The 15,606-nt window shown below is 40.2% G+C and overlaps 1 protein-coding gene and 1 long non-coding RNA gene across 2 annotated transcripts; both read right to left on the bottom strand.

Moving 5' to 3' along the window:
* Positions 1-742: 742 nt before the first annotated feature.
* LOC118494548 lies at positions 743-15,264 on the bottom strand. The gene is made up of 6 exons (XM_035998856.1): positions 14,967-15,264; positions 14,575-14,829; positions 3,771-3,818; positions 3,610-3,696; positions 3,099-3,127; positions 743-1,496 (listed from the first exon to the last, which is right to left on the bottom strand). The coding sequence occupies exons 1-6, from the start codon at positions 15,136-15,138 to the stop codon at positions 1,419-1,421; spliced, it is 669 nt and encodes a 222-aa protein (XP_035854749.1). The 5' UTR covers positions 15,139-15,264; the 3' UTR covers positions 743-1,418.
* Positions 10,723-11,450, bottom strand: LOC118494549. The gene is made up of 3 exons (XR_004896677.1): positions 11,292-11,450; positions 11,139-11,167; positions 10,723-10,963 (listed from the first exon to the last, which is right to left on the bottom strand). It is a non-coding gene; the product is annotated as an uncharacterized LOC118494549 (long non-coding RNA).
* Positions 15,265-15,606: the final 342 nt, after the last annotated feature.

Here is a 15,606-nt window from a genome sequence, read left to right as displayed (position 1 = left end):
GTAATAAATTTTTTGATTTAGGGATGTGATGGTGTTTGGCTCTATATGTTGCAATATAAAACATATTACCATCACAATATTAATTCAGTCTTCTCAACTGGCTCATGCAAAAATATTCTTAACAGGTTTTCTATAATATCAATTCAAAGTGAGTTCAGGCACTCATCTATTAAAAGGTTTGTAATGTTGCTGTCCATGGTGCTGAAGACGATTATGAATTCACTTGGAGTCACTTTACAAATGTAACTGTTTGAAAGCCGTGTTAAATCATTAATTTTTGATTTAGGGGTGTGATGGTGTTTGGTTCTTTATGTTGCAATACAAATCATATTACCATCACCATATTAATTCAGTCTTCTCAGCTGGCTTTATGAGCAGTGCAGAGTGGGAGCGGAGCAATAAAAGCAGCATCTTTTAAACTCTGAGCATGTGTTTCTATCAGAGTAGTCCTACCTAAACATAAAGGCATGGACATAAACAATGACAGGTTAGGTCTTTGCTGGACAATAACAGTAAGGACAGAGTTACATTCTGTATCCTGAATAATTCACTTTGACACAATTAAAGAAATAAAAGCAAAGAAAATGAACGGTAAAATGCACAGTTCAGTTATACAAAACACAACGCATGAGTTGATATAAAGCACTTTTTTATTTGCAGATTATATAATTCTTATAAAAAAGAGACTATTAAGGCTGAAAGCTAATTTAAAACCACACAACAAAGTTTAAAAAGGCATATTAGACTTAGAATGAAAATGTTTATAGCAGAGTTATGAATAAAAATGAATTATGATTGTGATGTTATTACATGTTGCATAAATATCCTCAGGGAACTGCTTTACATTTCCTTTTTTCCCTCTGTGTATTTACATTTAGTACATGTGTATTGATATTTTTGTGTGTACCTTGTTTTGTATCTTGTTGTTTCCACCTTATGTTGATTATTTTGTTTTGCACCGGGACTAGAGAACAGGGGTGTCAGACTGGGGGTGGGAATGGGACTGAGTACCCAGGGCCCCTCATGTGAGGAGGGCCCAAGATGATGCTAGAATGAATAGCTGTGGATGTGGGGAGGGGCCCACAGAGAATGCCTTTCTACAGGGCCCCAAATTTTTAGCTACGCCCCTGCTAGGGAAACACAATTTCTTTTTTGTACAGTACTACTCTGTATATGAAAGGATGAGGAAAGTGTCTCTCATTCTAATTTCTTTTCTATACAAAGATATTTAATAACTCAGGCAAAGCTTAACCATTAAAAGCAATGAGTAAAATCTTAACATCAAGACTAAAATATTAAACGGGTTAGACTTAAACTTCAAGACTTGAGGTGTAAAGACTCAACACATAAGATAGCCTAATACTAAAATTTACGTTACAAGCATTTTTTTCATTTCTTTTACGAGTTGAAGTTGTTGATCAGTGGAGTCTGATAGAAGCAGACGGTTCTCCAACGTCTTCATAGGTCACTGTACCTTCATCTTCATCATGATGCTCCTGTAAAAAAAAAAAAAAACACAACACAGTGGAGATTCTGAGACAAATAAATCCGGTAACACTTTATAATAAGGTTACATGAATTACCATGAATTCATGCATGAAAAAACAGGAATTCATTCTTGTAGTACTTCATGAACTATCAGTAATGTACAAGGATTAATAACACAAAGAATATCATGCATGACTTAATGCAGGAACAATACGTTAATTAATGCATAAATTAAGGTATTTCATGATTTCTGATTTATTATTGATGTTCACGTCTTCTTCATGGGTAAATCTGCAGTTAAAGTGACAGGCTAAGAAACAGAACTGTAGTGTCGTTATCATGATTAAGTTAGTCTATATCCTTCACGTTCCATTTCTGGGATTGCTCCGGTGCTGCAGGAAATTCCGCCTGATGCATGTATTTTCCGTTTCCCTCCTCTTTCTTTGTGTTGGAATTCTAAACTCTGGTGGATTTCTGAGGACTATGGTTAACTGCTCCTCAGATCTCTGCAGGGTAAATCCAGACAGCTAGCTAGACTATCTGTCCAATCTGAGTTTTCTCTCACACGACTATTTTGCAAAGGCTCTGTGCGGAGTTTAGCACCGGCCATGACGATTCTGATTGGATTAAATAAATGCCATTAAACCAGAGCATGTTTTCCTCCCATCACTGAATGCTATGTGGAGTAGCCAGACCCTCCTTCAGCGTGCTTTGGAGGAGGGTCTGGCAAAGCGAGACTATGATTAAGTAAACGTTACTTCTTCATTACTTCATTATGTTTGTGGCCCTTCAAACAAAGTGCTGACCTGGTCCATCTATAACAATGATAAATAAGATATTATAAATGGTGGCATAAAATTAAATGAATTAAGAATTAAAGGAGTGGGTTGGCAAACTAATACTGAGTTCATTACATAGACACAAAATACAGTATACTGCAGATGCATTTTAACAGTTGCTTTATTCACAACAACATAAGGCACTTAAACAGTAATGCCTGAGAACAATGCTCACCCAAGTAGGATATTTATGAATATGAACAATTCTTTTTTTTACTAACTTCTAAGTGTCTGTACACTTGGAATTTCTTGACAACTTTTTTATTTTCATTTGAGGGGTCACAAAGATGATTGCTGCATATGCCACCATTAATCACATTTCATTTATCAATGTTAAAGATGGACCAGGTCAGAACTTGATTTGAAGGGCCACAAACATGATGAAGTAATGTTTAGTTTATCATGATTACAACACTACTCTTCAGTTTCTCTAGCCTGTCACTTTAACTGCAGATTCACCCATGAAGAAGACATGAACATCATTAATAAATCAGAAATCATGATGGCTGAAATACCTTAATTGATGCATTAATTAATTCATTGTTCCTGCATTAAGTCGTGCATGAGCTACTTTTAATCCTTGTACATTACTGATAGTTCATGAAGTACTACATGAATGAAATCCTGCTTTTTCATGCATGAATTCCAAATCTCCTTTGTTGCTGCAGCCACTGAGATTCAAAACAATCCAGTCAGCACTGTTTATTCTTTTTGTAAATAGTGAAATATATTATAAACACAAGTGTTTGATTATACAGTTTTAAAACTTACAGCATTGCCATCCATCTGGGTTCTGTTTCCTGAAAAAAGACAAAAAAAGAGCAGACTTTAGTTTCCACGCTGTAAATCTACGTTTATGGAATGGAATGGGAATGGAAATGTATTTATTTGAAACAGGGACAATGCACAAATAAACATTCAACTTGTAATACAAGAGAATATGACTTGGGCCAGGTTATAGCAACAATTGCTAATTTCCACCTGTAGTCCCTGGGCAGGTATGACAATTATAAAACTAACAATTTAAAAAAGAAATTTAACAGGACTATAGATGACGTGGTGACCAAAGTAATTAAAAACAAACAGTCTAGCAAAAAAAAAAACAGGAGCACCAACAGCCCACTCACTCTCTCCCTCCCTCCTCCCCAGCACACACACTCAGACAGAAGCAGCAGCTTACGCACATTTGAGTGCAATCCAACTCTAGACACTCATACACACACGGATACACACACAGACACAAATTTATCAAATCTTCTTGTTTATAAAAATGAAATATCACCTTTAGTTCTCATCCATATGTTGACCGCCACAACAGTTATTATGAGTGCTGCTAAACCCACAGACACAATGATGAACCGCAAATAACCTGAAGATAAGAATAAACATATTCAATGGAGCTATTCACATTGGGGAAAGCATGTTTATTCTCATTTAACTTACCTTGTTTGGTTAGAGTGCCATCCTTTGCAGATGTTTTGTTTCTCCCCCCTGATTTATTTGAATATGATATGAAATAACAAAACACAACAAATAATGATAAAATACCTCATGTGTACCACTGGAATAGACTAAATGAGAAATAATAATGTAATCTTAAAACTTTAAATTCATTAAATAACAACCAACTGTACCTGTTTTCTCACAAGAGGACTGGGGGCCGACATTACACAGCAGAGTGTTTCCATTCTTCTTATCTGTCACGTTACACTTCAGTAACTTCTGATGAAGATGAGGAGGAAATGACACTCTGGCTGAACAGGTATCTGGTGTTATCTTCACGTCATTCTCATCACCCTCATACAGCCACTTCACTGAGTGTTCACACTTATCATATGACAACACAAAGCAGATCAAGGTGACTGTATTATTCCCCTTATCCTCAATCACTGGTGAAGATGGAGATATTATGAGAGAAAGACAACAAGAGTAAAATTAACATCATCACTGTAATCATAACTATTGTAATGTGTCAGTATGTTGTTGTAACGAGAGTTTGAAAACTATTTATGTAACTCACAGTAAACAACAGACAGAAAAACCTCAGCATCTGGACCTTGTTGTCCTGATTTGTTGAACTGTCTGCAGGTGTAACGTCTAACATCATCACCTGTGACATTCTTCATAACCAGAGAACATCTCTCTGTAACACTCAGTCTGTCTGACTTAGCTTTGGGAATCCCATCTTTAATCTGTCCAAGATTAACCAGCTCTACTGCTGCTCCCCCTTTACGACTAGAAAGCCAGAAAGTTTGGTCACAGTTGTTCTTTTGTTTTATAACATTTTCACAAGGCAGAGTGACATCATCTTCAACTCTGACAGTGACAGAGAGGGGATTTTGTCCAGTTATCGCTGTTGAAGATTAGAGCAAAATAAGAATAAATAAGAATATGGCATGTATGTTTATAGTCAGGCTATGTTTGAGGATGATTATTACAAAAAAACAACAAAGATCAGCACAGTAATCCACTCGACACACCATGTTCAAAACAAACAGCAAACTTGGCCGTCTCACTTAAATCAATGTAAGTTATTCAAATACTATCATTAACATTTATATTAGTCATGTATGTGTTTTGGGTCCTTACCTGTAAACTGGAGCATCAGAATCACAAATAAAGTTATTTGAATCCATCTGAATTCAGCCATCGTTCCTCTCCGTCTCTCTCTCTTGTTCTCTCGCCCTCGACTGTCAACGTTTCTGACTTCTTTAGGAGAGATACAGCATTTACTTCCCGTTCTGAGTAAAGTGTGACTTCCTTATAGTGACTGAATCCTTTTGTATCCTTCCTTTCAGCTGCTAAATTACAAACACAGATCAACTTTTAATCTTTTTAATTTCTTGACGATATCTAAACAGCCAAAAGCCAGATGTGGTTCAACGTGGATATAAAGTACTTGAGCCACTGATGAGTTTTCAGACGAGTTCTCAGCCCCACAGATGATGTGGAGAGAATCTGTTGCTCTGTCTTTTGACCAAACCCCTTTTCATTCAAAGTTCAACAAGAGAAGCTTCAGGTCAAAATGTAAACTTCTCACACAGAAGGAATCTTTATAGAATCAATTAAAACGCTGAAATTAGTCAATCTGCTCGTACACCAGAAATGTACCCCTGGTGCAATCAGTCCATACAGGGGAAAATGATGACATGTTACTGGTTTGTTGGTTCATCGTGTATCTTAGTGTTGTTTTCTGAGAACTGAAGGGGAAGTGATTGGTGAGGTAACACCAGCAGCAGAGATCTGCAGGTTTTACCCTCTGATGATAAGCATCTGTCTCTGTTACAGTACTCCTCCCTAAACATAAAGGTATGGACACATTTGTATTGGTCGCAGTGAGAGAAATGTTTTAACTGTCACTACATTTTAAGGTGGCAGTAGGCTCATTTTGCAATTTGAATTTAGGTCACAGTTCAAGACCTGACCAATGTTTTTTTACCTTTAAGAGAAAGAGATTAAACGTGAGCACTGGCTGTTTCATTGACTTTAAATCAATTATTCCCTCTTTTAATTGTGTTTAACTTGATGGAAATTGGGGCATCTGCTCAATTATTTTTTGCTAAAGTGAGCTGGTGTTAGCATTACATTTTCACATTTACTAAATATTTTCACAGAATTTAAAAAAATTATTTCTATAGCAAAGACAATTTACTTTCCACTATGAAAAGCATGACGATCAGACACCTTCCTGCAGCACGCTTGGTCAACACCACAAAATTAAAATATATAAATAAAATATTTTCTTTACAGGTGTCCCAAAACATTGATTAAGGTGAGACACGGCAGGCAAAAACATCGTTTTTTTTTCACTACTCAATTTTGAGATTTTGGGCTATTTGTCTTCAATAACATGTATTCTTTCAGAGTTGTGGTGAAAAAAAGTAAAAAATACACATTTAGGTCTTTATTTTACTACACTTTGTGTGTTTGCGTCTGTAGATTTCTCCTAAATTCGACAAAAGTTGGCGTTCTACATCATCTCGCTGCTCCGCGATCGCTGTCTGCACCCTGTCATGACATATGTCGTTAGAAAGCTCTCTCTCTCCTCTGCAATGTTGTCGCATCCAAATATAGTCATTTTCTTTTTATCAGCAACCAATCGTGAAACTGAAAGGGGGGATTTAACCCTAAATGCGCAATCTCATTGCCTGATGCCAATTTCTGACGTGATCGAAATCATCGAAAATCATCTCAGAGAAGATGAAAACAGTTGTCATTAGCAAGAAGACACAGGATTAAAAACTAAGACAGCAGATGATGAAATGGCATCACATGTTACGTTGATGTGTAAACTGTCGTTGGGAAAACACGAGTGTTCAGACAGTGGAGGTAATCAGTCTCTCTCTCTCTCTCTCTCTCTCTCTCTCTCTCTCTCTTTCCAAGCAGTTTACAGAAATTCATAGCCTACATGTCATATATTGAATATGTAGGTGTCACATATATACTATTCTAATATAATTACTATACAATACTAAACAAATCTGTAATTTTGGGATCCTAAGTGGTTGTGAGTCCCTCAGGCGGTGGCAGGCAGATACATATTTAGCTGTCAGTGGAGCGGCTGTCACCTCTCCTGGGAGAGCTTCTGGCTTCTTTACTGGTGTTAACTTTTTTTTGGCTATTTTTCCAAGGTGTAAATCTCTTAGTGAAGATAGTTTTTCCCAGTGGAGGAGGAAGTGCATCTCTGTCTGACCCAGTTGCTGGTCACTGAGCCTTGATTTGCTTTCTGCAATGTTGTAAATATTGGTCTTTTGAATGATCATCATAAGAAGCTCATCCCTGTGTATCACCGGATGTCCAGTGACAGTGCAGCATGGAGGCACTCAGAATGCCAACGCATGCCTCAACTTGGTTATATGGGCCCGATGTCCAAAAACAGTCTTTGTGGGGAAAAGCAGGGTTGAGGCTGCAGTCAGTATGGCTATTTCTACATTCAATGAGTGTACCTCTGCCATGCTGGCTGTGATGGAGAAATTGTGGCTTCAGAGCACAGACTGTCAATGCAATGAATGATGATGACATGGTTAGGATCTCAAAAGCCAAAAGTGTCCATTCCACCAGTGCAAAGCGGAGCCTTAAAAGTGTCAGAACAGCCAAAAAAGTGAAAAGACACCAGCAGGAGATGGAGGAGGGCCCTACATATGGTGCTGGCTTGGATATGTAGACTGTAAACTAACTTGGGGAACTATGTTATGTAATGGTTGTGTTCTGTCAGTTCGAAGTTTGTGATGTATGGTCTTCAGTTGAAGGCCATGTTGATGTGTGTGTGATTTGGATGTTATGATCAGTGATGAATGAAGCAATAATGAGTTGTGGATGTTAAACAGTGTGATACATGGATCTTACTTGGACCTAAAGGGATATGTGTCTGTAATTCATGGCTTTCATAGAAATTAGTGGAACTTTGCTATAAAAATCTTTAAAGCCCGTTTTCTCAAAATGACTTTTCTCTCATACTCCAAGTCTGAAATCTCCACTTCAGTAGCACCTTTATACACTAAACTTTACAGTCTTATACCTATTTATATTATGAAGACATTTACAGAGGGAGTTGTAAATATATTATTCCTAGCCTGATTTATATAACATTTTATTCCAAAAAACATGGCGAAAATCCAGTAGATATCCATAAATCCCTCAGTAATTCTTTTACCATCTGTATGTGAACACAATGAAAATATAATTTTGAACCTGGCTTTATCCAATACAACAAAGTAGCGCATAGTTAATTATATAATGCCTAATTTATATATTAAAACATTAAATTACAGAAAACTAATACATTTTTGTCTCGTCTTAATGTAAGTAATCAACTGGGAGAGTTTCATGGTGATATCTGTTAAAAATGTTACCTATTCACCTATAGTGTCTCGCCTTAGAGTGAGTTCAGGTGCTGATTTATTATAAGGCATGGATACCCAAACCGAGCCCAACGGGTCCCGACGGTACCTGGCGGGCCGGGCCGGGTTCGGACAGATATTTAGAAATGATGGTCGGGTTAGGGTCACATCAGCGTGATAAGGCATTTGTTGTAAAAGGGTGCTGCAGCTCCTTTAAGAGAGCTCAGTGCGTGTGAGGATGTGTGTGTGTGGAAAGTGGGCAGAAGAGATATAGAGAAAGAGGAAGCAGACGTGTGTGTGCAAACAGAGTTGGTGCAATAAGTTAAGTTTTGTAGCTACACAGTGTGTGCGGTGTCAGACTAGACTGTCAGCCAGACTGAAAGTCAAGTTCATTCATTGTCTCACCAGAAACAGGATATTAACCCTGACGATATTCATGTTATAACATCGGCCCTGGAGGTAACGAGTCTCCCCTGGTTTTCTGACCACGGTCGGAAAAGAAGCAATCAGGAAAGGTTAACACATTGAACATTTTAACAGCTTATTACCGTGTGCTGATGCCTCATCTGTTGACATTTCCGAATGCCTTCCTACAGTTGCTTAATAAAAGCTTTCCACACAAAAACGTAGCCTACATGTGTCATTAGTATGAGAAAAAAATTAGATTTTAAACTGTGTCAGGCTCAGACACAAATTTCTTATGCCTGTCGGGCTCAGGGCCAGGTTCGGTCACGGCTCTGTCGGACGCGGGCCGGGCTCGGACAGAAAAATTCGGCCCGATCCGGACTCTAATTTATTAGAGGTTTGTAGTGGTGCTGTCCATGGTGCTGAAATGGATGATGAATTCACTTGGAGTCACTGCATCAATTTAACGGTTTCAAAGCCGTGTAATATATTCAACTACAAAGCACGATTAAACAACAACAACAACAACACAACAGAGAACAGAGGACAACAGAATCATGTTCAGCAGTTTGAGAACTATCACAGTTTAGTTCTAACCGTGGTCAACAGTCAGAGCTTCCAGCTGAAAGGATTGTTACTGAACAGAAATAGGTTTATAAAATGAACTTTGGAGATTGCTGATCTTTGAGGATTTCCCTGGTTGGTGAAGTTTTTTAGGGATCTGTTCATTATGAATTAAGCTGACAGGTGAAGATTCCAACATTACTCCAAAACACCAGTGAATATCCCAAAGCTTTAAAATGTCTCTCGGTGCTGTGGTCTCTTATTTGTTTGCTCTGTTACGGCGGCGTAGAGGTCTCTGGGATCAGCAGAGGCTCCGGCAGGAGAGGAGGAAGCTTTCACAGAGCTGTAGGTCACTGAATCACCTTCATCATCATCATCATCATCATCAACATCATTTCTAACCCGTACCTGAGAAGTAAGAAGGAAACACCACCCAACTTAAGGCTGTTTTATGCTTCTGCGTCAACTCCACGACGTAGCTACACTGTCCTCCTATGGAGTCGTGACCCTTTCGGAGTTCTGCGTTGGGGTGCTTTGCATCGCAGTGAATTTCACCGCCATACTGCAGGTGTCTGCCACCAGTTATGTTATGTTAACAGCAGTTACCAACGGATAACCCCGTCATTGTAACCAAATACGTCTGAGTTTATTTGCAAAGCTACCTACTACAGTAGGCTGCATGAAACCCGACTATCACACACAGGACCAGTGTGACCAATCACAGTCCTTGTGTCTGCGTCACCTCGACGCAAAGTTACACATTTTTGGAGGTGCACGTCGAGCTACGGCGGAGGTCTTGGAGGGGGGATCGCAGCGACGTAGAGGGGTCTGCGGGGGTAGGGCCGTCGATTCGACACAGAAGCATAGATCAATTCAATTCAATTCAATTTATTTATAGTATCAAATCATAACAAGAGTTATCTCGAGACACTTTACAGATAGAGTAGGTCTAGACCACACTCTATAATACAAAGCCCCAACATTTACAGTAATCCCTCAAGAGCAAGCATTAGCAGTGGCTATTGCGACAGTGGTGAGGAAAAACTCCCTTTCAGGAAGAAACCTCAGCAGACCCAGACCCAGACTCTTGGTAGGCGGTATCTGACGGTGCCGGTTGGGGTGTGATGACAGTGGTAATAATAGTCACAAGATAATGTGAACAGTGACTACAATGGTAGTAGTTTGTGTCATAGTAGGGCACAGCAAAAGACATTTAGGAGCTCTTCTAGAGAACACCTTTCTGTCCTATATGGACTGTACTGCATTATTAGCCTGACAAGCCAGACCCACATCCAGATGTTGGGTCTGGGAACTCACCATTGGCAGGGCTCAATCCGAGGGGCGGGATAAACGGTTGTCATTCAAATTCCCTCTGCACGCAATAGGATAGCGCTACAACCAACCAGAGCAACAAAGAAGGTAGCTAAGCTAGTTGATAGATTCAATTTTTGCCGTATCCGGTCGGCAAAACTCTGAACACATCTTCCTTTTTTAAGAATGAATGTGTCTAGATTTCTAGGCTACTGCATTGTATATAAAAGGATCACAATATAATCTTAATTTCTAATACATATATACACAGAGATTTAAAAACTTGAGCAAAGTTTACCTTTAAAAGCAATGACTCAAATCCTAACATCAAGACGTAATTGATAAACTGAATTACAAGTTACACTTCGGTTTTTAGATATGACTCAAAATGATGTTAGTTTTTCTCTTTTTCTGGTGAGTTGATGTTGAAGTTGTTGATCAGTGGAGTCTGATAGAAACAGAAGGTTCTCCAATGTTTTCATAGGTCACTGTACCTTCATCTTCATCATGATGCTCCTGTGAAAAACAACACAACACACTGGAGATTCTGAGATCAAATGGAACAAATACATCTCCTTTGTTGCTGCAGCCACTTAGACTCTAAACAATCAGTCAGCACTGTTTATTCTTATTGTAAATAGTGAAATATATCATAAACACAAGCATTTGATTATTCAGTTTTAAAACTCACAGCATTGCCATCCATCTGGGTTCTGTTTCCTGAAAAGACAAAAAAAGAGCAGACTTTAGTTTCCAAGCTGTAAATCTACCTTCATCAATTGTTCTTGTTCATTAGACATTCATTACATCTTCTTCTAAAGATGACATCTGTGAATGTTCTCACCTTTAGTTCTCATCCATATGTTGACCACCACAACAGTTATTACGAGTGCTGCTAAACCCACAGACACCATGATGACCCTCCACCAGCCTGAAGAGAATAAAAACATGAAATATATTTGGGCTGCAGCTTTCTGTTCTATTCAAAATCCTGTAGCTCAAAGAGAACAAACGTGCTTTCTCCAACGTGAATATCTCCGTTTACAGTCATGTGTCGGTCTGACATTCATACTTTAGACTTCATAAGGAGAGAGAGAGAGAGAGAGAGAGAGAGCCTCCTGCTCCTCATACTCGCTTGAGTAGAGGGAGGAGTAGAACTCTACGGCTCGCCTTCTGATCTGCCTCGGCTCCATGATCTCCTGCCCTGTGTCTGAAAGCAGTGTGTGGATTACCCGCCTCTGTCCATTCTTCCTCTCCAGGCCGAAGAAGAAGCTAGAGGGAGCATCCATCTCCGAGATGGTCTGGAATCGGGACCTGACCAGTGCACCCTGTACTTTAACGTCCAGCAGGTCGGCTAAAGCTAGCTTTTTGATTTTGAGGACTTCAAAATGTCCTCGATCTCCTGTGGACTCACTTAATTTCTCTAGTTCCACTATATCACTCTCCAGGTCCTGCATAGATCTGGTGATGTCACCTGTGACGTTGAGGGTGTGCTGTTGACATAGAAGCTTGATTTCTGTCTTACCATGGTCCCACCACTGCCTAAGACTGCTAAAATCACCCTTTCTCTGTCTAAAAATATCCCAAAAATAAATAAGCACCTCTCTAAATTTTTTGTCAGAAGTTAAAACCGAGTTAAAATGCCAGTAGGCACTTTTCGGCTTCACATCCCTAATAAAAACATGACATAAAACCAAAGAGTGATCAGTAAAAACAGCAGGAACAATATTACACACTTTACATACATTTCTGGCTCCATTTACATTTAAACTCCCAACTTTAAAAACATCCATATTAAGTGAGATGTTAAAAGCAAAAATAATAAACAATAAATTAATTAACATTGGAGCATAATCCATCATCAAGACGTATTTGTTTCTTTGCTTTAAGCACAAGTTTCTTCAGTCTAAAACCCTCTTGGACTGTGATTTCAGACTCTTCTTTTTGGCTGTTATGAAATCTGACTGAGGAGCAGAACAGAACCAAGTCTGGAAAAAACTCTTCTATTTTTACACCCTGCTGGTTTTTCGTTTGTTTTAGGAAACTTTTAGTTTTATCAGCAGTATAGAGCTGTCTTTGTTGACTGCTGCTGAAGTTGGGAACTTCACTCTCATCCGACACACATTCATCACTCTCACTGCCCTCCGTGCAGACCTTCCTCACACTCTCCTCACTCACTCTGCTTGTCTTAGCTTCACTGGAGCTATCTTTTGTTTTCCTCCTGCGTTTGGCAGCAGTTTTTGATTTAACTGCTGCCTCCACCTCCTCCATCACTTCCTCCTCCACTACCTCCTCCACCTGTTCACTCCACCTTACACCCGCATCATTTACCTTTTCATTACCCTCATCAGTCTGCACCTCACCTGTCTCCCCTGACTGTCCCTCCTGCGTGTCCCTGATCTCACCTGTCTGTTCCCCAGACACACCTTCACCTGTTTGTTTTTTTTCTTTTTCTTTTTCTTCCTCCTCACCCACTACACTTCTCTCATCTTCACTCACATTCTCTCTCACACCATTCACACTAACACCCGGTGTATCTACAGTACTCACCCGGTGCGTCTGGTCAGACACGGCATCACCACGCCGCTGTGCAGCACGCGGAGCGGGCATCGGCCGCTCGGAGGCGGCAGCCGGCACCGAGGCAGCAGCACCCCCGGACGGTGGGGGGTCCGCCGCCTCGGCAGCGGACCGCTGGGCATCCGCCCCCCCCCTCCCCCGGCACCCCCGGTACCTCCAACAGTGCCTCCGGACCGGGAGGATTCGGATCACCTCGTCTCGGGCAGGCCCTCACCGTGTGTCCCACCTCTCCACAACCAAAACATTTCATCCCTGATGAAGTTGCAAAAATCACGTATTCATAATCATCTACTTTAACATGGAAGCGGAGGTTTAACTCCTCGTTCCGATGGTTCAGTATCATATATAGCTGCCTCCGGTGAGACACGACGTGTTTCAACAACGGAGATTTACATCCAGACAAGATCTTTTTAACGGGGGAGACTATCTTCCCGTGTCTGGACAACTCTCTGCTGAGGAAGCCATCAGAGATGAACGGTGGGACATTGGACAGGACTACCTTTGTAGCTGGTAGTGTGAGCGGTAGCACCTGAACAAACATTTCACTCACGGTGATGCCCGCCTCGATGACTTGGTTCACCTTGTCCTCCCGGTCCAGGAAGATGACCACGGCGCCGTTCATCCGAGCGGCCGACATAATACTACCGTGCCCGACCTTTTCCCCCACAGCTAAACTAATGTCCTCCACGCTACACGGGAAACTAGGACAGATCTTAATGCCATGCCACACGCCGACCGGCGAGACGCCGGCAGGAGACAAATCCACCCAAATAAACCAAACTAACCACCAAAAACCACTATAAATTAAATCTAAAGTGACCTATACCATTAAACTAACCAAAACTAAATGAAATTATCAAAAACAACAAAAACCGACTCAGAGAGAGAGAGAGAGAGAGAGAGAGAGAGAGAGACAGAGAGAGAGAGCGAAAGAGCGAAAGAGAGAGAGAGAGACATAGAGACAGAGAGAGAGAGAGACACAGAGACAGAGAGAGAGAGAAAGAGACACAGAGAGAGAGAGAGACACACAGAGAGAGAGAAAGAGACACAGAGAGAGAGAGAGAGAGAAAGAGAGAGAGAGAGAGAGAAAGAGAGAGAGCGAAAGAGAGACACAGAGAGAGAAAGAGACAGAGAGAGAGAGACAGAGAGAGAGAGAGAGAGAAAGAGACACAGAGAGAGAGAGAGAGAGACACACAGAGAGAGACACAGAGAGAGAGAGAAAGAGAGAGAGCGAAAGAGAGACACAGAGAGAGAAAGAGAGAGAGAGAGAGAGACAGAGAGAGAGAGAGAGAGAAAGAGACACAGAGAGAAAGAGAGAGAGAGAGAGAGAGAAAGAGAGAGAGAGAGAGAGGTAACTACCTGGTTCTGGTGGAGTGTCATTCTTTGGTGTGTTATCTGTTCCCACTGTTGTGCTTCCTTCTGATTTTGTTATAAAACAACAAAACACAACAAATGGTGTTAAAATACTTCATATTTACTATCTGAAGAGATTAAACAAGAAAGAATAATCATCTTAAAAGTTAAAATACATCAAATAAAACCAACTGTACCTGTTTTCTTACAAGAGGACTGGGGGCCGACATTACACAGCAGAGTGTTTCCATTCTTCTTATCTGTCACGTTACACTTCAGTAACTTCTGATGAAGATGAGGAGGAAATGACACACTGGCTGAACAGGTATGAGGTGTTATCTCCACGTCATTCTCATCACCCTCATACAGCCACTTCACTGAGTGGTCACACTCAGAATATGTCAACACAGAGCAGATCAAGGTGACTGTATCAGTGTTCTTCTGTTCTTCCACTGGTGAAGATGGAGATATTGTGAGAGAAAGACAACAATAGTTAAATTACCTTCATCACTGTAATCATAATTATTGTAATGTTTCAGAATATTGTTCTAACAAGACAGTTAGTAAACATTATGATGTAAATACTCACTGTTGACAACAGACAGATGAAGCACAGTATCTGGACCTTGTTGTGGTCGTTCTGATCTGTAGAACTGTCTGCAGGTGTAATGACCAACATCATCACCTGTGATATTCTTTATAACCAGAGAACATTTCTCTGTAACACTCAGTCTGTCTGATTTTTGCTTTGGGAATCCCATCTTTAATCTGTCCAAGATTAACCAGCTCTACTGCTGCTTCCCCTTTACGACTAGAAAGCCAAGTAGTTTGGTCACAGTTGTCCTGAATTATCACATTTTGACAAGGCAGAGTGACTTCATCTCCAGCTCTGACAGTGAAGGAGAGAGGGTTTAGTCCAGCTACTGTTGTTGAAGATGAGACAAACATAACTGAGATAATAATTTGGCATTTATGTGTATAGTCAGGTTATGTGAGAGGATGATCATTAATTACAACAAAGATCAGCAAACTTGGCTGTTTCATTTATATCAATGTTAGTCACTTAAATTCTATCATTAACATTTCTTTTAGTCATGTATGTGTTTTGGGTCCTTACCTGTAAACTGGAGCATCAGAATCACAAATAAAGTTATTTGAATCCGTCTGAATTCAGCCATCGTGTCTCTCCGTCTCTCTCTCTTGTTCTCTCGCCCTCGACTGTCAACGTT

Source organism: Sander lucioperca, unplaced genomic scaffold (genome assembly GCF_008315115.2).
Source record: "Sander lucioperca isolate FBNREF2018 unplaced genomic scaffold, SLUC_FBN_1.2 Unpl_22, whole genome shotgun sequence".
Taxonomy (NCBI): Eukaryota; Metazoa; Chordata; class Actinopteri; order Perciformes; family Percidae; genus Sander; species Sander lucioperca.
The sequence above is the reverse complement of the archived record's forward strand: the minus strand, read 5'-3'. Positions and strand labels throughout refer to the sequence as shown.

Excerpts from the sequence above, each read along its gene's own strand:
- LOC118494548 (XM_035998856.1), bottom strand. The coding sequence starts at position 15,138 with ATGGGATTCCCAAAGCAAAAATCAGACAGACTGAGTGTTACAGAGAAA. Across the intron at positions 3,819-14,574 it reads GTCCTCTTGTAAGAAAACAG|GGGGGAGAAACAAAACATCT; the intron begins GTACAGTTGGTT and ends CAAATAAATCAG. Across the intron at positions 1,497-3,098 it reads CCCAGATGGATGGCAATGCT|GAGCATCATGATGAAGATGA; the intron begins GTAAGTTTTAAA and ends TTTTTTTTACAG.